We start from the raw sequence: 24,662 nt of genomic DNA, 5'->3' as shown, positions 1-24,662 counted from the left end.
ATTCGACTATCTAACAAAGGTCGGCTACTATCTCATCTATTCTTCGCAGACGATATTATACTATTTTCTATAATAACTACTAAAAGTTGTCATTGTCACACCTCCTTTTTTCGCACCCGCGAGGGTGCAAGGGAGTTTTTCCAATTAAAGGACAATCGAGACGGGATTGGTTTATTTATTTCAGAGTCGCCACTTGGGAGATTTAGGGTGTCCCAAGTCACCAATTTTAATCCCGAATCGAGGAAAAGAATGACTCCATATTACAGTCTGCGTACCAGAAATCCGGATAAGGAATTCTGTTAACCCGGGAGAAGGTGTTAGGCATTCCCGAGTTCCGTGGTTCTAGCACGGTCGCTCAACTGTTATATTCGGCTTGATTATCTGATTTTATACAAATATGAACTTATGTGCAAATTTTATCTTTTAACCGCTTTATTATTATTGTTTTTAAAAGAAATGTGAACATCGCTTAAAACACGTCTTTGGACTGCGTCACATGAAATGCACCCACAATCCGGAACACGTTTTATTTGATGTTTTGGGATTTGGATTCGGGTCGCATGAAATGCACACCCAGGCTTAAGAAAGTAAAATATTAAACGCGCGCCTAAAGAGATTATCGCGTTATTATTTTGGGGAAGACCGTGAAATTCGCTAAACGGTCCTTCCGAATTCTAATTAAACCATACATTTTGTGAGGGCCCCGCAATCTATACGTTTTATTTGGCGAGGCTCGTCTCATTTTTATTTTTAAAGGATAAACCTACAATGACTATATTTTCTATTAAGTTCGTCTCTAAAATAAAAGAAAATCTCTTAATTATTTACATGCTGAAAAACGTAACTTATTAGTTATTAGTTTATGGCTAATGCGAATGGAAAATTGCGATCGAGTTTGTACAAAAAAAAACTGCTTTCATTTTATATTCTGTTATTCAATAATACTAGAACATGAGATTGACCATAATATCAAAACAGATTAATTATTCTCCGATTAATTTAAACTAACATTATTAGATGAACAAAGTATACATATGCAACCTCATTATTCATTAATCATTCAACTACATCTTTATACGAAGAAAGAAAAATTATATTCAACCACAAATCTAAACAGGAGGAATTCAACAGGAACAAAGCCTGATTAATATTTCATTTTTTGCTTCAAGCCGAAATTGTACAAATGTGTACCTGGAAACAGCAGTACAAGAACAAAAGAAGGAGAAGTCAACAGCAGTAATAACACAGCAACAGCAGATTCAGCAACACCGCAAACCAGTACAGTAGGAATAGCAGAAAACCCAGGAGACTATAAACGACTCCAAGTATAGAGAAGAAGTAAAAGGCAAGAAGGTTCTGACTATTTCAGATCTTAAGCGAGGCAATGAAACAGTAACTATTCTTTTTCAACTTCAAAACTCTCCAAAATGAATTCTGCCCCTGTATATTCAGTGTATCCAGAATGTATATTGGGTGTATACTTCTCACTCCGCCCCCCTCTTTTTTTCTTCTCTCTATCTAGTTTTTCCTATTTTTTCCCCACCTTCTTCCTAAATTTTCTCTTCTATTTATAGCAAAATTTTCGAAATTTTCAGTTTTTTTTTTTTAATTAAAAGAAATCCCACTTACCAATTGCTTTTATTTTTTAGAAAAAGAAATCCCACCTTTATTTACTTTTATTTTTAAAATTCCAACTTTAATTACTTTATCTTATTTAAAATCCCACTTTTTATTTTTTTAAAAGAGAATCTCACTTTATTTAACTTTTCTTTAAAAAACAAGCCACTATCTTTTCTTTTTCTTTTAAAAATGCTACTTTCAATTACTTTAAATTTTTTAAATTTTCAGATACCTTTATATTTATTTTTTAATTCCAACCTTATTTTACTTTTAAATTTTTTAAAACTTTTTACATTTTTTAAAATTTTCTACATTCTTTTACTTTTTTTATTTTTTATTTTTTTAAAATCATTTCCGAAATTACTATATATATATATATTTTAAAATAAAAATAATAAATAAAATAAAATATTTTCGGATATTTTTTATATATATAAAAAACAAAAAATAAAACTATTAATAGTGATAATTCACTTTTTATTTTTTATTTTTTCGGTTTTGTTTTGTGTTGGACAAAAATGAAGAAGGGGTGTTGGGTTAATGGAGCGGACCGGATCGACCCGGTTTGAAACGGACCGGGTCATGGGGAAAGTTGGGCAATTATTTGGGCCTGTGGTTTGAAATTGAAGAAGTGGCCCAATCCAATTTTTCTTTTTATTTTTGTTCTCTTTTCTTCTTTTATTTTTCTAAAACTAAATTATAAAGTACTTAAATTATTATTAAGAACTAAATTAAGTTATAAAAGCGCAAATTAACTTCCAATGACAATTAACGCACAATTAAGTAATAATTAAACATAAAATTGTTCATTTGGACATTAAATGCTAAAAATGCAAAAGATGCCTATTTTTGTATTTTCTATTAATTTAACAAATAAACATGCATAGACAAACATACAAATAGTTACACAAAATATCACAAAAATTGCACACCAAGAAAAATTATTTTACTTTTGAATTTTTTGGGAGTAATTCTCATATAGGGCAAAAATCACGTGCTTACAGTCATGCGATCATCGATGTGTTAAATAACTTTTCTAAATACGCAGGGCAAAGAATTAATTTTGATAAATCTAAACTATTCTTCTCTAAAAATTGTGGTCCTAATGATAAGGATTTTGTTATCAACTCCTTTAGCATGAAAGAAGGCAGCTCCTTTGGCAAATACTTGGGATTCCCCGTGTTCTAGGCAAAGCCTAAGAATGTTGATTTCTTTCCTGCTTGACAATTTTAAGAATAAATTAGCAGGATGGAAGTCTAAATTTCTAACACTAGCAGGAAGAGCCACCTTAATAAAATCCACTTTAAACCAACTACCAAATCATATAATGCAATACATACACATTCCATCCCACATTCTTCATTAGTTGGATCAGTACCAACGAAATTGCTTATGGGGTACTACATCAGAAAATAAGAAATTGTACCTTGTCAAATGGCATGATATTACTAGGCCTAAAAATATTGGAGGATTAGGAATTCAAATATTACGTGAAAAGAACAACGCTTTATTAGCAAGTTTAGCTTATAGGCTATTCAATTCACCAAATGCTATGTGGGTTAAGGTCTTACTGTCCAAATATATTCATACTTCTCGTATTACTAATCACTCTCACATTTGGTCTAACATTATTAATGGCTGGCACTTATGTCAGCTAGGTATAAAATGGAATATAGGAAAAGGAACTCACATTAAATTATGGGATAATCCATGGATTGCGCCTGGTACAACAATTCGATCAATTATTTATGGATCCTTACCCTTAGAGCACCAGAATAGGACTATCTCTTCCATTATTGATAATGAGGGATGAGATTGGAATAAGCTGCCATTTGAGATGCCCAATAATATTAGCCAACTAATTCAATCTACTTATATTTCGAAATACAGTAATAAGGTTGATAGCATTTTCTGGGGTTTAACTCCTACGGGTCTTTTCAGCACCAAGTCTATGTATGGTATATTGGATGCATATCATGATATTTCTACTCCAAGTTATACAAATTCTGAGTGGATACGGAAGTTACCTGTCCAACCCAAAATTAAAGGGTTCATCTGGCTTCTTGACAGAAAGAGGCTACCCACTAGGGACTATCTCAAGCACATCAACGTAATTCAAGATGCTACCTATCAATATTGCCATAGGGAAGATGAAAACATTAATCACCTATTCCTAAATTGCACAAATGCTAAAACATATTGGCAGACTTTAGGCATCCTTCAATTCATCAATCATTATTTGCAAGGAACACATGCTTCTGATTGGGTTCATCAACTTATAACTTGGAAGGATCTTCATTTTCCATACAAAATAAATCCAGCCACATACTTGCCTCTAAGTTTATGGAATATTTGGGTGGCACGTAATAATAATTGTTATAGAAATATCATTTCCACAGCTTCCACTAAATTAACTACTCAACAAACAGCCGAATTCACATATCTCGTTGCTAAGAAACACACTATTAGGAAAAAGAGACAACAAAATCTTAAATGGAAACCTCCTAAATATCCTTGCTATAAATTAAACATCGATGGAGCATATACTATGAGCAAGTCTGGTATTGGTAGCCTGATACGAAATGCAAATGCTGAATGGATATTAGGATTCGCAGCAGCAATAACAACAGATTCACCATCTTTAGCAGAACTACGTGCTTTATTGCAGGGACTCCAATTAACTCTTGAGCATAATCTTGTACCACTAGAAGTGGAAGTGGACTCAAAGGATATTATATGGTTACTCGACTCTAATAATGTGGCACCTAATAACTTAATTTCTGACTGCAGGCACCTCCTGGACAGGTTGGGTAAACCTACAGTACTGCATGCGTACAGAGAGCAGAATAGAGTTGCAGATAAACTAGCAAAGGAAGGCTGCAATTTTGACATTCAATCGGTGGTGCGTATTTTTGACGACAACCCAGACTTTTGCATGATCAATTTTTGAGCAAGAAAAGAGTACAGTGCAGGAACTTGTTTTGGGTCACTATAGGCCTCACTCTTACGTTTTTAATATTGTAAATACGTGGTATAATAGTGGTTATCCTAGGTGTGGTAGTATTATAGTTGTGTATAATACTTTAGCACATGCATCTGCATGTAATAGGATGCAATATAGGCATCCAGGCTCTGTACACAACCTTTAATATAATATATGTTTATCTATTAAACCAAAAAAAAAAAAAAAAACTCTGCAAGGTGGGAGTAATCGGTCCAAATTAATCCACCTCATCGGGAAGCCCAAAGCGTTAGAACTACCAACAAATGACGTGGCATCTTCACAGCCAATGCTTCCCTGTTCTATGTTAACTTACGCTTGTTGCGTACTAGCCCTAACATCCTCATGAAAAATGACCAAATGCTCGCCATTTCGCCAATGCATAGCACCAGGCTCACGTTAGTTAACACCCCTCATTGTAAAAGTACCAGAACCCATTTATGGCGGGAAACCCGTTAACCGTTTAAATAAAGATCCCCCATTTTGTCCTTTAAATAATAAATTTAAATGCTGAATTCCTCTCTGTTTTCAGGCAACTTTATCTCAACCATGGCTTCCGGGTCGAACTCATTGATGTGGTTCAGGAAGGGACTGAGACTCCATGATAATCCAGCTCTGGAGTACGCAGCTAAAGGGTCGAAGTTTCTATACCCGGTTTTCGTGATTGATCCACACTACATGGAGCTCGACCCGACTGCATTCTCTCCCGGTTCTTCCAAAGCCGGGTTGAGCCGGATCCAGTTCTTGCTTGAATGCCTAGTTGATCTTGACTTGAGTCTCAGTAAGCTAGGTTCACGCTTATTGGTGCTCAAGGGTGACCCGGGCGAGGTCTTAACTCGCTGCTGGAAGGAGGTACCAATCAATCCCTAGCTCCTACTTCTACGGGTTTTTAACTCTGTTTAAGTTGGAAGTTAATTGTTGTTTGCTAAGTGTCGAGCAAGTTAACTGTTTTAGTCTAGGATATGGGCATGATTGTCCAGGTGAAGCACATACGTAAAAGTTAATAGTTAAATTAGTTACCAACACATGGAAAATAAGTTAATTAAGAGAAGTGAAAAAGAGCAGTGATTTCTCTGACTTTTTTGAGTTACCAAAGTGTGTTCTTGCCATGTGATTCTGGGTCTATATTTGATGAAAGTGTGTTGTCAGTGGTTTGCATGCTGATTGCTAAGCGTTGGAGTAGTTGTTTGACTCAAAAGATGTTAAAACCTTTTTAGACAAATCAATCAAAAATGAAGGGGTAAATCGTAGTTGAAGATAATAATCTTTAGAATAATAGTAAGTAAAGAGAAGAGAGTTGCCAAGTTTTCTTTTTGTTCGAGATTGATAAGTTTTCCAGAATTTCTCCCCTTACAAGGTCCTGTTTTCCCCCTTATATACTAGAGAGAAAACATTTGGAATTATAAGAAGTAAAAATACAAGGAATATTCGACGGAATATTCTTAATGTCTCCTAATGGGCTTACATTTTTACAAGGGTCGTACAATTTCTACTTTTGCCTTAAGGTCGTCTCCCTCGGGACGCCGATTCGAAGGTACTCGGTTGTTGGTCGTACTCATCATAGGTTGAGGTTGGTCAAATTTGGACCCATACAGTTAGTCCCTCCGCTTGTCGGGGTCGCAGCCGGATGCGTCCTCGACGAGCGGAGCTCGTGCATTCTTTTGGAGAAATTTGACCCGCGGGAACGACGTGACGTGGCCAATGGGAGTTGGTCATCGTGTTCAGCAAGGCATCGTGTGGTACACTCCTCCGGGAAGTGATGTCAGCTTTACGTGCGTCATCATTACGCAGGTTTTCGAGGCGGGGACTGAAGGCTTGGTGCTTCGATTCTTGCGCTGCCTTGAAGCTGTCACCTCGATTCTGGCGCCTTCCGATCTTATAAATAGGTGAAGGATTTGATTTTTGAAAAACTTTGGCCATTCCTCTCTTGAAGACCTCTTTCATTCTTTCTCACTTGCTCTCATATCTTTCTGTTCTTCTTTCGTTCTTCACCTGAAGCTTCTTTTCCTTCCTCTTTTTGTGTTGATACTCCTTTAAACGATATATTCCGAGGTCTCGTCGTTCTCGCGAAGAGGTTACTGAAGCCGCCCCGTCATCCATGGCGCCTCCTTCTGATAGTGGAGATGTAGTGGTAGAAGAGAGTGACTGCCCTCCTACGGTGGAGGAGTTACTACCGAGACACCCCTTATCCCGGAGTGACTTCCTCAAAGATCCACCTCCTACTCCGAACCCCGTATTTTCTGAGACGGAGCAGGTCCATATTGATGCCCTACGTATAAAGTATGGCATTCCTGCTCATATAGAAATGGTTCCAGCGGGGAGAGATTACGTGGACGTCCATAGACCTGGGTACTGTGCTTTCTACGAGTACCCTTTTATAATTGGCTACACCCTTCCTCTCTTCCCCTTAGCGGAAGAATTCTGTAGATTTTACCAAGTTTGCCCAGCACAGCTTTTGCCATACACGCTCAAGGTGCTTCTGCTATTGACTAAGTAAGCAGAGTTGGCTGAATGTAGCGTTTCTGTCCACCACTTTTTACACATGTTCACGCCTGGCTTCCTCAGAGGTACCATGGTGCATTTGAGGCTTCGTGGTACGAAAGGGCTGGTGGTTGGAACGGATGACCGGGCGAGCCGCAAGTTCTGGCACAAGTACTTAAGTGCCGTCATTCGTTATGTTCCTCTTTCTTCTGTATTCACTGTAAAGCTTATTCGCTTGCCGTTTTGCAGCTATGGGCCGTCCACCTCGCCCCATTGCGGATATCAGAGATTGGGTAGCTCGCCTGTTGCCTCATACAACAAAAACTCGAACCGGGCCCGCCTTCGTGTAGCGTTATGGCCCTAAAGTTTCCTCAGGTAAAGATTTTATTTACTACTTTGTTGACCATGCGACTTTGCTTAATGGTACGATCCTTTGTGATGACAGCTTGAGGAGTTTCCAGGAGGACGGCGCCAGTCCCCGCCTTCCGACAAGCCGTTGCTGCTGCTGATACGCAGTTTGTCTTAAGTGAGTCTGTTCGATGGGGTCATCCTCAGCCTATTCAATCGGAAGGCCCGTCTTGAGTTGTGGCTGCATGGGAAGATGCTTCTTCGGTACCGGTTTCACATCCTTTGGGCAAATCCTCTATCGGGGACGAGCCGTTGTCGAGGAAAAGGAGGAGGCTGGAGTTGGGGAAAGGCGTGGCTACAGACACTGACGGCAGCAGGGCGTCCCGGACAGCCCCTGTGCCCGTATTCATGGCCGATGCCATTTTGTCGGGGAGATCTCCCCAAGTGGAAGGAGTTGGACCAGGAGCTAGTTTGGTGCGCTCTGTTGAGGGTGGTGCATCGTCTAACATTGGAGGGCATCGTGCGGAGGGCGGCGACTCAGGTTCGGATATCAACCTAGAGGATGTTAATGAATTTGTGGGCCGCCAATACCCATGTGGAGGTTAGGATGGACGAATCCGACTGTCATGTAGTCGTTCCGGGGAACTACAATTTGTTGCTGAACAACGAGCAGGTGGCGTCGGCCCTAGCTCTTCTGTGTGCCGCTCCTGAAAGCGAGATGCTTGGGGCGATGAGCGACATGGAGTTATCTCAGAAGGTTGCTGGTATGGCCCTACAGGTAGGTGCCTTTCCTTCTCTTTTTGTCGTTGGATTGATGCGGTAATCGTCGTTCTGTATTTTGTCTCTAACTTCCGCCCTTTCCTTTTTGTCAGACCCTCGTCCTGGAGATTGAGAGGGAGCATTGAGAGAGAAAAAGGACGGGCCTTTATGAGAAGATGTCGTCCAAGTATCAGCAGTATCGTGCTAAGCACCGGACGATGTCCGACATTTATCATCAAGACCTAAGTTTCAGGTGTTTCGTGAGGGGCTTAAGCAGCGGGAGGATCAGTTGGAGCGCAAAATAGAGGAGTTGATGGAGAGGGACGAGTAGCTCGTGAAGGTTGTCGCCGGTAACAGTGAGTTGGAGGCCTTTCTTAAGGCGAAGGAGGACGAGCTCGAGTTGAGCACGGGGGTGACGGCTGAGAATGTCGACTTACTGGCGAAGGTGGCCGCCTTGACTGCTGAGTTGAGTACTAAGGCAGCGGAGATTGAGGGCTTAAGGGCGAGCTGAACGTTAGCACTGATAAGCTAGCAGCAACTATCTCTGAATCGGTATCTTTGGAAGATGCCCTCCGCATTTCCAGGTCGGAGTTGATTGGGGAGAAGGGAGCCTCTAGTCGTCGGGTTGCAGGGCTCGAAGGGTGTGTCAAAGAGCTGGAGGCGGAGCTGACCGTACTAAACGGACAAATGGCCTCGCTGAGGGCGGAGGATGCGAGTCGACATTCTCAGCCTTCTACGTCTCGTGCCTCAGCCGATCCGGTTGTGCCCCGTCGTTTATACGAGTTATGGGTCCACGCGAAGGCTCGACTTGATGTGTATAAGGCTTTTCACGCCGATGGAAGGGCTACTGAGGCGGAGGTTCAGGTTGTGCATATTGAAGCTCGTGCAGCTCGTGAATCGTGCGGGTACAACCCCCTTACACCTGACGCGGGTGGTATTAACTCTGATGATGCGAATCACCTTGCTTCAGATTCGTGGTATGAAGACGCTTACCCCGCTGGGGATGATGTGTAGTCTTAGTTTGTATTTGCTTTTGTTTAGGGATATTTGCACGGGTCGTACTTGGGCTCGTTTGTAGGGGCAAGTGTAAATGATATTTTGCTGTAATGTAAAATTTACTTTTGTCGGCTTATTTATTTCTTGCATTTACCGCATGCATGATATCGTTGATGCCCTTGGCTACTGGGATGTTGTTTCGAACGAGGTCGAACTTGTGCTTTCGTCGATGGCCTTGGCCGTTGGGATGTTGCTTCGAACTGTCGTCGAAGTAGAATCCCGTCGTAGTTCGAACGAGGTCGAACTTATACTTTCGTCGATGGCCTTGGCCGTTGGGATGTTGCTTCGAACTGTCGTCGAAGTAGAATCCCGTCGTAGTTCGAACGAGGTCGAACTTATACTTTCGTCGATGGCCTTGGCCATTGGGATGTTGCTTCGAACTATCGTTGAAGTAGAATCCCGTCGTAGTTCGACCGAGGTCGAACTTATACTTTCGTCGATGGCCTTGGCCATTGGGATGTTGCTTCGAACTGTCGTCGAAGTAGAACCCCGTCGTAGTTCGAACGAGGTCGAACTTATACTTTCGTCGATGGCCTTGGCCATTGGGATGTTGCTTCGAACTGTCGTCGAAGTAGAATCCCGTCGTAGTTCGAACGAGGTCGAACTTATACTTTCGTCAATGGCCTTGGCCATTAGGATGTTGCTTCGAACTGTCGTCATAGTAGAATCCCGTCGTAGTTCGAACGAGGTCGAACTTATACTTTTTGGAGATTTGATCGTATTCCCGTAGGAAGACATCACATGTCGACTAGTGGAGATCTGGTTCTGCACATGCAATGGAGATTTGATTTCGTAAATATAATGGAGATTTGATTCCGTTCATACAATGGAGATTCGATTATCTATGTGTAGTCCCTTCATTACTTTGATCCGGAGGTCGTATCGACGGGTCGAGGTAATGAACAGCATGTCGATTCTTAAGGCGTCCCCCTTGTCGCCTCGTTAAAAACCTCCCCGGGAAAACCCGATTGGGACAAAACCCGGGTAAGGGAAATAGAGTACCACTTAGGTGGCGCCTTATTTTAGAAGTGGAAATACTTGAGATGGGCGACGTTCTAGTTGTTTTGGAGTAGTTTCCCCCCATTGTTTCTAGCTGGAACGCTCGTTTGTTTGCTGCTGCTACAATTTTGTATGGTCCACCCAGTTCGTTCCCAATTTTCCTTGATTAGGGTCTTTTGACGCTTGCGTTTTGGCCTTGAGGACGTAGTCGCCAACTTTGAGTGATCGCACCTTGGCTTTCTTGTTGTAGTATCTTTCTACTTGCTGCTTCTGGGCTACCATTCTTATGTGAGCCATGTCTCTTCGTTCTTCAACTTCATCCAGCTCTTGTAGCCTACTTTCATCGTTGCCTGTTCCGCTCTCATTGAAGTATTTCAAACTGGGCTCCCTGACCTCAACGGGTATAACTGCATCGGTCCCGTAGTATTTGCTTTTGTTTAGGGATATTTGCACGGGTCGTACTTAGGCCCGTTTGTAGGGGCAAATGTAAATGATATTTTGCTGTAATGTGAAATTTACTTTTGTCGGCTTATTTATTTCTTGCATTTACCGCATGCGTGATATCGTTGATGCCCTTGGCTACTGGGATGTTGTTTCGAACGAGGTCGAACTTGTGCTTTCGTCGATGGCCTTGGCCGTTGGGATGTTGCTTCGAATTGTCGTCGAAGTAGAATCCCGTCGTAGTTCGAACGAGGTCGAACTTATACTTTCGTCGATGGCCTTGGCCGTTGGGATGTTGCTTCGAACTGTCGTCGAAGTAGAATCCCGTCGTAGTTCGAACGAGGTCGAACTTATACTTTCGTCGATGGCCTTGGCCATTGGGATGTTGCTTCGAACTATCGTCGAAGTAGAATTCCGTCGTAGTTCGACCGAGGTCGAACTTATACTTTCGTCGATGGCCTTGGCCATTGGGATGTTGCTTCGAACTGTCGTCGAAGTAGAACCCCATCGTTGTTCGAACGAGGTCGAACTTATACTTTCGTCGATGGCCTTGGCCATTGGGATGTTGCTTCGAACTGTCGTCGAAGTAGAATCCCGTCGTAGTTCGAACGAGGTCGAACTTATACTTTCGTCAATGGCCTTGGCCATTAGGATGGTTCTTCGAACTGTCGTCAAAGTAGAATCCCGTCGTAGTTCGAACGAGGTCGAACTTATACTTTTTGGAGATTTGATCGTATTCCCGTAGGAAGGCGTCACATGTCGACTAGTGGAGATCTGGTTCTGCACATGCAATGGAGATTTGATTTAGTAAATATAATGGAGATTTGATTCCGTTCATACAATGGAGATTCGATTATCTATGTGTAGTCCCTTCATTATTTTGATCCGGAGGTCGTATCGACGGGTCGAGGTAATGAACAGCATGTCGATTCTTAAGGCGTCCCCCTTGTCGCCTCGGTAAAAACCTCCCCGGGAAAACCCGATTGGGACAAAACCCGGGTAAGGGAAAAAGAGTACGACTTAGGTGGCGCCTTATTTTAGAAGTGGAAATACTTGAGATGGGCGACGTTCTAGTTGTTTTGGAGTAGTTTCCCCCCATTGTTTCTAGCTGGAACGCTCCTTTGTTTGCTGCTGCTACGATTTTGTATGGTCCACCCCAGTTCGTTCCCAATTTTCCTTGATTAGGGTCTTTTGACGCTTGCGTTTTGGCCTTGAGGACGTAGTCGCCAACTTTGAGTGATCGCACCTTGGCTTTCTTGTTGTAGTATCTTTCTACTTGCTGCTTCTGGGCTACCATTCTTATGTGAGCCATGTCTCTTCGTTCTTCAACTTCATCCAGCTCTTGTAGCCTACTTTCGTCGTTGCCTGTTCCGCTCTCATTGAAGTATTTCAAACTGGGCTCCCTGACCTCAACGGGTATAACTGCATCGGTCCCGTAGTATTTGCTTTTGTTTAGGGATATTTGCACGGGTCGTACTTAGGCCCGTTTGTAGGGGCAAATGTAAATGATATTTTGCTGTAATGTGAAATTTACTTTTGTCGGCTTATTTATTTCTTGCATTTACCGCATGCGTGATATCGTTGATGCCCTTGGCTACTGGGATGTTGTTTCGAACGAGGTCGAACTTGTGCTTTCGTCGATGGCCTTGGCCGTTGGGATGTTTCTTCAAACTGTCGTCGAAGTAGAATCCCGTCGTAGTTCGAACGAGGTCGAACTTATACTTTCGTCGATGGCCTTGGCCGTTGGGATGTTGCTTCGAACTGTCGTCGAAGTAGAATCCCGTCGTAGTTCGAACGAGGTCGAACTTATACTTTCGTCGATGGCCTTGGCCATTGGGATGTTGCTTCGAACTGTCGCCGAAGTAGAATCCCGTCATAGTTCGAACGAGGTCGAACTTATACTTTCGTCGATGGCCTTGGCCATTGGGATGTTGCTTCGAATTGTCGTCGAAGTAGAATCCCGTCGTAGTTCGAACGAGGTCGAACTTATACTTTCGTCGATGGCCTTGGCCATTAGGATGTTGCTTCGAACTGTCGTCAAAGTAGAATCCCGTCGTAGTTCGAACGAGGTCGAACTTATACTTTTTGGAGATTTGATCGTATTCCCGTTGGAAGACGTCACATGTCGACTAGTGGAGATCTGGTTCTGCACATGCAATGGAGATTTTATTTCGTAAATATAATGGAGATTTGATTCCGTTCATACAATGGAGATTCGATTATCTATGTGTAGTCCCTTCATTACTTTGATCCGGAGGTCGTATCGACGGGTCGAGGTAATGAACAGCATGTCGATTCTTAAGGCGTCCCCCTTGCCGCCTCGTTAAAAACCTCCCCGGGAAAACCCGATTGGGACAAAACCCGGGTAAGGGAAAAAGAGTACGACTTAGGTGACGCCTTCTTTTAGAAGTGGAAGTACTTGAGATGGGCGACATTCCAGTTGATTTGGAGTAGTTTTCTCACCATTGTTTCCATTGTTTCTAGCTGGAACGCTCCTTTGTTTGCTGCTGCTACGATTTTGTATGGTCCACCCCAGTTCGTTCCCAATTTTCCTTGATTAGGGTCTTTTGACGCTTGCGTTTTGGCCTTGAGGACATAGTCGCCAACTTTGAGTGATCGCACCTTGGCTTTCTTGTTGTAGTATCTTTCTACTTGCTGCTTCTGGGCTACCATTCTTATGTGAGCCATGTCTCTTCGTTCTTCAACTTCATCCAGCTCTTGTAGCCTACTTTCGTCGTTGCTTGTTCCGCTCTCATTGAAGTATCTCAAACTGGGCTCCCCGACCTCAACGGGTATAACTGCATCGGTCCCGTAGACTAGTGAATATGGCGTTTCTCCTGTGCTGGTTTTTGGCATAGTGCGGTATGCCCATAATACTTCCGGTAGTAGTTCAGGCCATAGCCCTTTAGCTTCCTCAAGCTTCTTCTTCAATATGTTCAATATTACTTTATTGGAGGATTTGGCTTGACCATTGGCGTCAGGGTGGTATGGCGTGGAGAGTATTCGTTTGATGCGCCACTTTTCGAATAATTCGGTCGTTTTTTTTCCGACGAACTGACGTCCGTTGTCGTAGCTCATTTCTTTGGGGATGCCAAAACGGCAGATAATGTTTTTCATATGAAGGTGATGACCTCTTGCTCGCGTATCTTTGTGTATGCACCTGCTTTCACCCATTTAGAGAAGTAGTCAGTTAAAACCAAAAGGAAACGTACCTTACCTCGTCCTGCTGGGATGGGGCCAACTATGTCCATTGCCCACTTTATGAACGACCATGGCGAAGTAACGGAATGAAGGAGCTCCCTTGTTTGGTGTATCATAAGGGGCGTACTTTTGACATTGTGCACATCTTCTGACATAGTCGGCGACTTCTTTTTTCATGGTGGGCCAGTAGTATCCGACGCGAATGAGGCATCGGATGAGGGCACGATTTCCTGTGTGGGCGCCGCAGTGCCCTTCGTGTACTTCTTCTAGTACTCGCCTTGTTTGATGTTGCCCAAGGCATTTAGCTAGGGGGCCACCGAACGTTCTTTTGTAGAGATCGCCGTTTACTAGGCTGTACCGGGTTGCTTGTACCGGGAGTTTTTTGGCTTCTTTTTTGTCTTGCGGGAGCGTTCTATCCTGCAAATAGGCTACGAAGCGGTTACGCCAGTCCCGAGTTAAGTTTATAGAATGTACCTCGACATGGTCTATTGCGGAATGAAGTAGGGTGACCACGTTTCTTTGTTGATATTCTTGGTGGCCGCAGCCAGTTTAGCGAGGCCGTCTGCTTCGATATTGTGCGCCCTGGGTATTTGGTCGAGCCGACATTCGTCGAATTCTGGCAGTAGTTTGTGGATTTCTGACTGGTATCTTTGTAGCCTCTGCTCCTTGATTTGGAAAGTCCCGGTGACCTGATTCACCACGAGTTGAGAGTCGCAGTGGAGGACGAGTCATCGAGCGCCATATTTGAGGGCTAACTTCAAACCTACAATCACAGCTTCATACTCGGCCTCGTTGTTAGTCATCTCGGGGCATCGTATGGACTGGCGAATTACTTCGCCTGCAGGGACCTCGAGGACGAGTCCCAGTCCCGAGGCATTAGAGGCACCATCGGTATAGAGGACCCAGAGGTCGTTACGTGTAGAAGTGCGGAGTGTTTCCTGTTCTACCTCGGGCAATATTTCCGTGCTGAAATCAGCGACGAAGTCCGTGAGCATCTGCGACTTGATGGCAGTTCGCGGTTGGTACGTTGTGTCGTGCTCGCTTAGTTCTATGGCCCATTTGGCTAATCTACCCGACAGTTCGGGTTTGTGTAGGATACCCCTTAGAGGGAAGGTTGTTACCACTTTTATGGGGTGACATTGGAAGTACGGTCTAAGCTTCCATGAAGCTACGACTAGTGCCAGAGCTAGTTTTTCGAGGTGAGGGTACCTCGTCTCGGCATCGATTAAAGTTTTGCTGATATAGTAAATCGGGGATTGCATACCTTTATTTTCACGGACCAAGACCGCGTTTACCGCGACTTCGGAAACCGCTAGATACACCAGTAGGCATTCATCTGGATCCGCTTTGACGAGCAGTGGTGGCGAGGATAGATACGTTTTCAGCTTTCTCAGGGCGTCAATACATTCATCATTCCATTGCAACCCGTGATCTTTCCTTAGTACATTGAAGAATTTATGGCATCTATCTGTGGATCGTGAAATGAACCTTGATAGGGCGGCTATTTGTCCAGTCAATTTCTGCACCTACTTTTTGCTGGTCAGTATTTCCGGTATTGCGTCGATGGCCTTGATTTGGTCCGGGTTGACTTTGATTCCCCTTTGTAACACTAGGAAATCGAGGAACTTTCCAAAAGTCATGCCGAAGGCGCACTTTTCGGGATTCAATTTCATTCCGTACTGCCTAAGTATTTTGAAGGCTTCCTTCAGATGACCAATGTGATCTCCTTTCTTTGCCGACTTCACTAGCATGTCATCGATGTAAACCTCCATTGTCTTACCAAGTTGTTCTTTGAACATTTTGGTGACTAACCTTTGATACATGACCCCTACGTTCTTTAGCCCTAACGGCATCACCTTATAGCAGTACGTACCTCGGTGAGTGATGAAAGTGGTATTTTCTTTATCTTCTTCAGCCATTAGAATTTGGTTATAGCCGGAGTATGCGTCCAAGAAGCTCAGCAGTTCGTGTCCCGCTGTTGCATCGATAAGTTGGTCGATGTGGGGTAACGGGAAAGAGTCCTTAGGGCATGCTTTGTTCAAATCGGTGAAGTCGACACACATTCGCCACTTCCCATTCTTCTTTTTGACCATGACCACATTGGCGACCCATTGGGGGTATTTCGATTCTCTGATGGAACCGTTGGCGAGTAATTTATAAACTTCTTCGCTGACCGCCTCATTGATCGCGACATTGAACTTCCTCCTCATTTGACGTTTCGACGGATAAAGTGGATCGACATTTAGCTTGTGTGTGGCGATCTCCCTTGGGATTCCTGGCATATCTAAGTGGGAAAAAGTGAACAAATCGGCGTTGTTAGTTAAAAACTCACGATACTTACCTGGCTCCGAGAGGTTGTGTCCAACATAGGCCTTTTTGGTGCAGTCGGTGTTATCTAACTAGACCGGATCAAGGTCCTCCATGGTTGCTCTGCAAGCTTCTACAATGTCAGGATCTTTGATGGCCTCTACTTGTATATCGGGTTTGGTGCCCGACATGGCTGACTGCTATGCTTCCGCGCTTGCCCCTTTTAGCTGCTTGGTGTGTGTGCAATCTTGGGCGATCCGGTAGCATTCTTGGGCGGTACGTGGCTCGCCTCGGATGCTGAATATCTCCCATGGGGCGGGAAATCTGATCAATTGATAGAAGTTTGAGGGGACGACTCGCATGGCGTGTATCCATGGTTGCCCTATGATGGCATTGTAGGTCGTTTCCTGGTTCATGACGTGGAGTGTTGTTTTTAGGGTGACCCCTCATGCTAGGACAGTCAACACTATTTCTCCGGGTGTCCGCTCTACTGTATTATTAAAACCCGTTAGTGTTATGCAACGCTGTATTATTTTATCCTCGAGCCTCATTTGCATGAGAACTCGTGGGTGAACAATACACGCGCCGCTTCTGTCATCCACCATGATTCTTTTTACATCGGTGTCAGCGATGCGTAAAGTTATAACCAAAGCATCGTAGTGAGGGAAAGACAAACCATCGGTATCTGACTTATCGAAGATGATACTATCTTCGAGGTCATCATACCGTTCGTAAGCGACTGTCCGTTTGAGTTTGTGCGTGGTAGTGAACTTCACATGGTTGATTACTGTATCATCGTCGCCGCCAATGATCATTTGTATGGTACGCGCTGGCGATGGTGGCTTTGGAGGTCCTTGAGATGGGTCGCGTCCTCGAGCGAAGTTGGCCCTTCCTTTATCGCTTAGCAGTTCTTTCAGGTACCCCTGGTTCAACATCCTAACTACTTCTTGTCGCAGACCTATGCAATCTTCGGTCTTGTGTCCTCTTTCTTGGTGGAATTCGCAAAGGACGTTCGACCTCCTGGTGCTTGGATCCGATTTTATCTTTTGCAGCCACTGCACCTTCGTGCGCAGTTTCTCCAGTGCGTACACTATTTCTGAAGGGGAAACACTAAAAATATGAGCGGATAGTAGTGGAGGCATACCTCTTTCGTTTCGGAGGGGTGACGTGTGTCGTGGCATGACGTCGAGTTGGATGTACGGATATAGGGGCTGATGCCTTTCTCGATTGAAACGTCGTGGTTGATCTCTTCGCCCATCGTTACGTCGATCTCTCCTTGTCTCGGTCTGGACTGATGTTAATCGCTGAAGCAGCCCGTTCAGGTCGTTCTCGTCTGCCCTTACCTCGGTGCAATATGTGTTGTGGGTTTCTTCCCATGTGGTAGGGGGTACTTCATGAGTTTACTGAGCAGTTTTTTGGTCGCCTTTGATCCGTTCCTGTTTAACCCATTTTGAAAGGCTGCTACTGCCATCCCTTCTGACACGTTCGGTAGACTCATCCTTACTTTGAATCGGTCCAGGAAATCCTGAAGTCTCTCGCTCGTCGTTTGCCTGATGGCGAAGATATCGTTGACCCTAGCCTCGGCCTTCTTCGCTCCTGCATGGGCGGTGGCGAATTCATCCGCCATCTCTTCGAACGTCGCTATCGATCGCGCTGTAGCTGGGAGTACCATGTCAATGCTCCCCCTGTCAAAGTTTCGCCGAACTTTTTTAACAGCATAGACGGTACCTGTTCTTTTGACAGATCATTGCCCTTTACTGCAGTAACATAATGGATTAGTTGGTCCTCCGGGTCCGTGGTCCCGTCATATATTTTCAAATATGGCGGCATCTTGAAGGTCTTTGGAATAGGATGAGCAGCAACCCCTTCGCTGTATGGCTGTTCGACGAATCGGCCCACGTCGCATTTTGGTTATAGCTTCGGAGCGCCCGGTATTTTATCGACCCTCTCCTGATGTTCCTTCATTTGGTCGCGGAGTGTTTTGTTCTCATTTTCCATCTCTTCCATTTTCTTTAAGATGTCCATGAGTGCATCGTCACCTGCATTAGTAACAGTGCGGGTGTTACCTGTTCGTGTAGCGCTTGGCTCGTCGGCGGTTGCTGTGATTTCTGTAGGTGGCACGTCTTCGACATCTCCTTGAGTGGGTTTCTCGAGCATGTTGCTCAAAGCACTCGTTAGCCATTCTTCTAGTAGCCTTTTGACTGCAAGTGGGGCTTCCCCCGCCGTGGATGCTGAGGTTCCCCTTTCGCGTAAGATCGTTAGATCTCCGTGTGGAAGAGGTGAGATCTCTCCCTCCGGTGTTGCGCTTGGTGTTGCATTCTCATTGTCTTCTCTGCTGGCTTCGTTGAGGGAGTTCAGGAGATTATTCGAGGCATCTGCTACCGCCTTTAGCCTCGCTTCCTTTCCCGCCATTGTTGGTTTATACGAAGTTTGAAGAAAAGTAACTATCACTTTCAGGGATCTAGATGAGAACTATGGTTTCAGCTATAGAAATCCCCACAGACCTTTAGACAAATCAATCAAAGATGAAGGGGTAAATCGTAGCTGAAGATAATAGTCTCTAGAATAATAGTAAGTAAAGAGAAGAGAGTTGCCAAGTTTTCTTTTTGTTCGAGATTGATAAGTTTTCCAGAATCTCTCCCCTTGCAAGGTCCTGTTTTCCCCCTTATATACTAGAGAGAAAACATTCGGAATTATAAGAACTAAAAATACAAGGAATATTCTTAATGTCTCCTAATGGGCTTACATTTCTACAAGGGTCGTACAATTTCTACTTTTGCCTTACGGTCGTCTCCCTCGGGACGCCGATTCAAAGGTACTCGGTCGTTGGTCGTACTCATCATAGGTTGAGGTCGGTCAAATTTGGACCCATACAGTAGTCATTTATGGAACGAAATTTAAGAGATGTTTATCAGTTGAAGTTTTACATCATAAGTCGGACATGACAGTTTAGATAAGCTTATAATTTTATATCTTTTACTTTTCCAGTTACATAGTTGTTCCTTTTTAAGCACATTGATCCGTTCAGCTATGGCTAATTCAATAGATCTACTTATACTTCATTGTTTAGTTATACAATTGATCTATATTACTTAAGAAAGTCAGTTATGTGTATGCTTTGATGTCTTGGAGAACCATGAAACGTTGAAACTAGAGTCAAACTGTTGATTGAATCCGCGCTATATCCTACGAAAGACACTGGTTCCTTTCAGGGGGTTTGTTTCCTTTTTCAAATTGCATTATACCAATGTAACTTTGTAAGCATTTTTTTCTTCGTTGGAGCACCAGTACTTTTATTAGCCATTGATTTGTATAATCTTTGCATAACTTTCAGTGGAGCATAGGAAAGCTTTGCTTTGAGTACGACACGGAGCCCTACTATCAAGCTTTGGATGTAAAAGTCAAGGTAAAATTTCTTTCCAATTGAGGAAAGGTTTAATTTCCTAAAGGCAAGCTTAGTCAGATCCCAAAAGGTGTTTCTTGGTTGGTTAGATAAGTTTTAAATTAAGAAGCTTTTTGGTCACATAATGAATGATTTGGTTCTTGGCTAAAGAACATTTACTTTTGCTCCACAGAACCACGCTTCTGTAGCTGGTGTAGAGATTTTCTCTCCTGTGAGTCACACCCTCTACAATCCTGCTGATATAATAAATAAGGTATGTACACAACATATGAGTTAAAAACTAGCTTCAGAAATCTCAGAGGACCACACTGCTTATTTTCCGGGAAAAGACGTTTATGGATAAAAGGGTGGTCTTCTGTTTTCTTGTTGAAAAAAGCAATTAGTGTGGAATGACATTAGGTCTAGATTCCATATTGATCAATTTTATTTGATTGTCTACAAAGAATGGGGGATCCCCACCTCTGACTTATCAGTCTTTCCTTAAACTGGCTGGGCAACCATCTTGGGCATCAACCCCTCTTTCAACAACAATATCTTCTCTTCCTCCTATTGGAAATACTGGAAATTTTGCGGTGTCAGGAGTTCCAACTGTCAAAGAACTTGGTTATGAAGATTTAAACGAGGTATGTATTATGAGATTTTTGGTGAAGTCCTTTTGGTGTACATCATATAACAAATTCTGTTTGCAGGACGAACGGACTCCTTTTAAAGGTGGAGAATCAGAAGCACTGAAGAGATTGAGAGAATCAATTGCAAACAAGGTGTCTCAATGTTTAGCATACAAAATGTAGCCTTATGCAATAGATAGCTCAAATCTCTCCGTTGTTTTATGTATTCTCCTTGGCTTTTGTACCAATTTGCTAATACAACGGAACTGCTTATTTCCTGCTGCAGGAATGGGTGGCAAATTTTGAGAAACCCAAGGGTGATCCATCTGCATTTATGAAACCAGCTACAACAGTTTTATCACCTTACTTAAAGGTGAGCTGGACACAGGCTAATAGAATTAGTACTTGCTATTCTGAAATATTCTAATCTCTTACCCTCACATTCCTTTCGAAGTTTGGTTGTCTCTCTTCCAGATATTTCTACCAGTGCATTCAGGACATTCAGAAAAGTGTTAAAAAGCATACATCTCCGCCTGTTTCTCTTCTTGGACAGGTAGGTTGCCTGTTGTTTCGTGTTCAGAGCTCTTATACGCGCAAGTAACTTACAATTTCATCAACTACTGCAGTTGTTATGGCGTGACTTTTTCTACACAGTTTCCTTCGGGACTCCTAATTTTGATCAGATGAAGGGTAACAGAATATGCAAGCAGGTGATGACAGCAATCTTCTTCTTTGACTTGGTGCATGTTCCTCAAATCCGTTTTTTATGCTGTTGAATATTCCTCTATATAATGCTAGGTTCCTATCATGTGAATTTCTATGTTCTTGTTTTTTCTGATTTAATGATTCAGTCTATCTGAAGTTTGAGAGTGAACTATCTCTAGGATGTTGCCTTCTCCAATTTTTGTTTCGCTCTTAGTTTGGTCCCTTATCTATAATTACAACAGCATCTATAAAATTCTATTGTGCTTTCAAGAGTACTTTGACGATGACTGAGCTTATTGTCTTCGGTACTTATGTGTTCTACCTTTCTTATGGAAAGTCGAAGCTTGATGATTTTGTTGATGAATGTTAATTTGTTATTGGTTTATATATTGGTCTGTTCACCGAATCTTTTAGTTATTGTTTCAATTTCTTAAACAATTTCTAATGTTGTAGTAATTGATGTTTTACTATACTTGACTTATCTCATTCTGGCCTGAGTTTTCCTTGTTAAATTATAGTGGGAATATGTATATATAATTCTCTACCTTCCAACAGATCCCTTGGAAGAATGATGACGAACTGCTTGCTGCTTGGAGAGATTCCAGAACGGGCTTTCCTTGGATTGATGCCATAATGGCCCAGGTTAGATCGCTGGACCTTGCTATTTTGTTTATACTTGAGAGATACTTATTGGAGGTTCTTTGTCTGATTTGATATCGTTAGTCTATCTGATCTTTGTTCTCAATGTTTCAGCTCCGGAAATGTGGTTGGATGCACCATCTTGCTCGACACAGTGTTGCTTGCTTTTTAACTCGTGGGGATCTGGTAAATCACTTCAACTCTGGGGTAAAAGTTAATTTTTTGAATAATTTCTTCATTTTTTACTAGTTAGTGTTGTGTTGATAGTTTGTGCATTGGGAGAAAGGGCGTGATGTTTTCGATAGACTGCTTATTGACTCTGATTGGGCAATCAACAACGGAAACTGGTTATGGCTATCATGCTCTTCATTTTTCTACCAGGTGCATGTTATTTTGTGAATCATCTATGTTGTTTATGAGGAGTGCTTTTCTACATTTGCGCTGGTGTTTTAATATTTTTTACCATTGGTCACAAAAATGCATCAATTAGATTCACTATGTTGAGAATATAGTTATCCCAAAGATCACATTATACGAAATTAAGCAGTTGAATGGTATACTGGTCTTTTATTTGTTCCAGTATAAGACTTTAAAAAGAATCAGGTGGTTCTTAATGTTGAGTAAATGTAATCAGGCGATCCTAAGAGTTTAACATAGGAAGTGCATAGTTTTATATTTGTAGTCTCGATCAGTTGTCCTGGATGACCTCAAATATTCTGACCATTGGGGTTTACTTTTCAGTACCATCGAATTTATTCACCAACCTCATTTGGGAAGAAATATGATCCTGCCGGGAACTATATCAGGCATTTTCTCCCTGTTTTAAAGGGTACGTTGAACTGATTTTCTTATGCTGCAATTCCTTCTCCTTTTATCTCTCTTATTGGCAAATCTAAATTCATTGACAGATATGCCAAAGGAGTACATATATGAGCCTTGGACTGCTCCCTTAAGCGTCCAGCGTAAAGCAAGATGCATCATTGGCTTAGATTATCCAAACCCCGGTCAGTTATTTCTGCTTCTTGCAGTCAGGCTATCCATCTGACACTCAAACTTGTTATGTTCGACGCCCATTATATTTATATTATGTGCAATCATATGCTCTTTCATATGATACACAGATTTATTTTTTTCAGAAGGATGCGCATGCATTTTGATTCAGCAACATAGATTGGACTATTATTTCTTTCATTTTGGTAATTCAAACATGCCTAAAACAATACTATATCCCAAAGTTCCACATTATAGTAACTAATTTTTTCCCGAAGTAACTGATTCACTCTTGGTTATTTCGGCCTAATTGAATTCTCATAGACTTTTGGCTTCTAGATCTTGAAATTTTTTAGTCGTAGCTAGTGTTTGTGATGGATTTTGCTCATTCTGGTATTTATTCTTGATTTCCTGTCTCCGTGCTATGTGATATTTTACCCGCTTTAAGCAACTATAGTTACATTTCCTAATCGATAGATCTATAGTTCACTTTGTAGGAATGAGTGGTAAAATATGTAACTATGCATATATTGATTCAGTGTTTCATTTGTGCCAGTTGTTTCCCATGATTCTGCAAGCAAAGAATGTCGGATGAGACTTGGTGAAGCGTATGAATTGAACAAAAAGCTGAATGGCCGGGTCAGTGAGGAAGACTTGAACAAGTTAAGAAGAAAAAACGACAATGAATCTGCAATTGTGGATTCCATTTCCAGGAAGAAGAAACAGAAGTTAATTTGCTAAGATTGCATCATCAAAGCCATAGTCAGGTTTCTACGAGATTTGCAGCAAGGTGCACCAGCAATTATAGGAACTACAAAGGAAACATTCTCCTTCAATTACACTCCATAAAAATGATTCCAAGTGTGTTCAAATGTAGGAATCCTTTGTATCTTGTATATGCCAGGAGATTATAGTTAACATTATTGAGAAAGGGGCATACCTCTGGTATATGCGATATTTAGAGTACAAAAGATGGCGTCCTTGTTTGACCAAAAAATGTTAAGCTTCTTGTTAAACTAATTAAATAAGAAGACTTTAGGTAAATCTTAGCCAATGCTAATTTACTCCAGATCCAAGATAGAAGATATGAATAAGCTAATAAAGCAAGCATAAGATTTAACTGTAATATTGATTAAATTCCATTATATAAGAAGAGGTTGGCGATTCCATAACATTAAACAACAATGAAGAATACATGAATGGAAAAGGTCACCGATCTTTAACAAGGTAGAACCCCATTCATTTGATGTGATGAGACTAACGATGTATGTTGAAGGATCTGAGCTTCCTTGCTTCTTTCTCCTTTATGGACAAAAGATGAAGATCCCTCCTCTTCTCAGAGAGCATGCCTATCTTTGGATTTTCTCCCCCCTTGCTTCTTCTTCTCACTTAGTTTATATACTAGGTCTTCTCCTTTACCCAACGGTCATTAACCAGAGTACTTAAGTCATTTGACTATATTACGGGCTGACCCCTTGAAATGCCGTAATATCCAATTCTCCTCTCAGATGTTCTAAATACGTGATCTCGACGTGGCCGAGGTGTGTATCGTCACAACGTGGTGTGGATACGACAGTCCCCAATAACTTTTTGCCGTCTCTCCCAACGCTGATTCTTGTATGGTCAAATTTTGACCCATACAGTTAGTCCCTCCGCCCGTTGGGGTAGTCTCTTGGCGAGCTCGATGGGCGGACTCTGTTGAGTCAAAAATTAGGAGAAATCTGAACGATTTATGCGAGAGACGAGCACCACATGGTGAGGTAGCGACGTGACGTTTCTAGAGTTGCGTTAGACCGTTACATCAGTTCAGAATGTCATTAATACTTCTCATGCGTCATTATGGCGCATGTTTTCTATGCATTGAGTCATTTCCCATGCCCTTTCCGTTTTCTAAATGGTGCCGTTTGGTTTTCCTGCTCAAGGCATTCATATCCCTATAAATAGGGGAGAATCTTTCATTTGAATGTCACGCTTCTTAATCGCTCAAGAGAGATTTTTGTAACTCTTCTTCTTCTTCTTCTTCTTCTTCTTCTTCTTCTTCTTCTTCTTCTTCTTCTTCTTCTTCTTCTTCTTCTTCTTCTTCTTCTTCTTCTTCTTCTTCTTC

At 42.3% G+C, this 24,662-nt stretch overlaps 1 protein-coding gene across 3 annotated transcripts; it reads left to right on the top strand.

The window, feature by feature from the left end:
• Positions 1-4,881: 4,881 nt before the first annotated feature.
• LOC107790260 ((6-4)DNA photolyase) lies at positions 4,882-23,529 on the top strand. Of its 3 annotated transcripts, none has more exons than XM_075240552.1 (15): positions 4,882-5,019; positions 5,154-5,473; positions 19,548-19,619; positions 19,789-19,869; positions 20,060-20,239; positions 20,306-20,377; positions 20,511-20,597; positions 20,679-20,777; positions 20,851-20,934; positions 21,485-21,571; positions 21,683-21,754; positions 21,836-21,949; positions 22,310-22,397; positions 22,477-22,572; positions 23,115-23,529. In XM_075240552.1, the coding sequence occupies exons 1-15, from the start codon at positions 4,974-4,976 to the stop codon at positions 23,297-23,299; spliced, it is 1,683 nt and encodes a 560-aa protein (XP_075096653.1). In that variant the 5' UTR covers positions 4,882-4,973; the 3' UTR covers positions 23,300-23,529. The 3 variants fall into 3 exon arrangements, with proteins under 3 accessions (XP_075096653.1, XP_075096654.1, XP_075096652.1); XM_075240553.1 differs by having other exon boundaries at positions 4,967-5,045; XM_075240551.1 differs by having other exon boundaries at positions 4,985-5,039.
• The last annotated feature ends 1,133 nt before the right edge of the window (positions 23,530-24,662 follow it).

Source organism: Nicotiana tabacum, chromosome 20 (genome assembly GCF_000715075.1).
Source record: "Nicotiana tabacum cultivar K326 chromosome 20, ASM71507v2, whole genome shotgun sequence".
Classification (NCBI taxonomy): domain Eukaryota; kingdom Viridiplantae; phylum Streptophyta; class Magnoliopsida; order Solanales; family Solanaceae; genus Nicotiana; species Nicotiana tabacum.
Note: the sequence above shows the minus strand (reverse complement) of the source record. Positions and strands in the feature narration are given on the sequence as shown.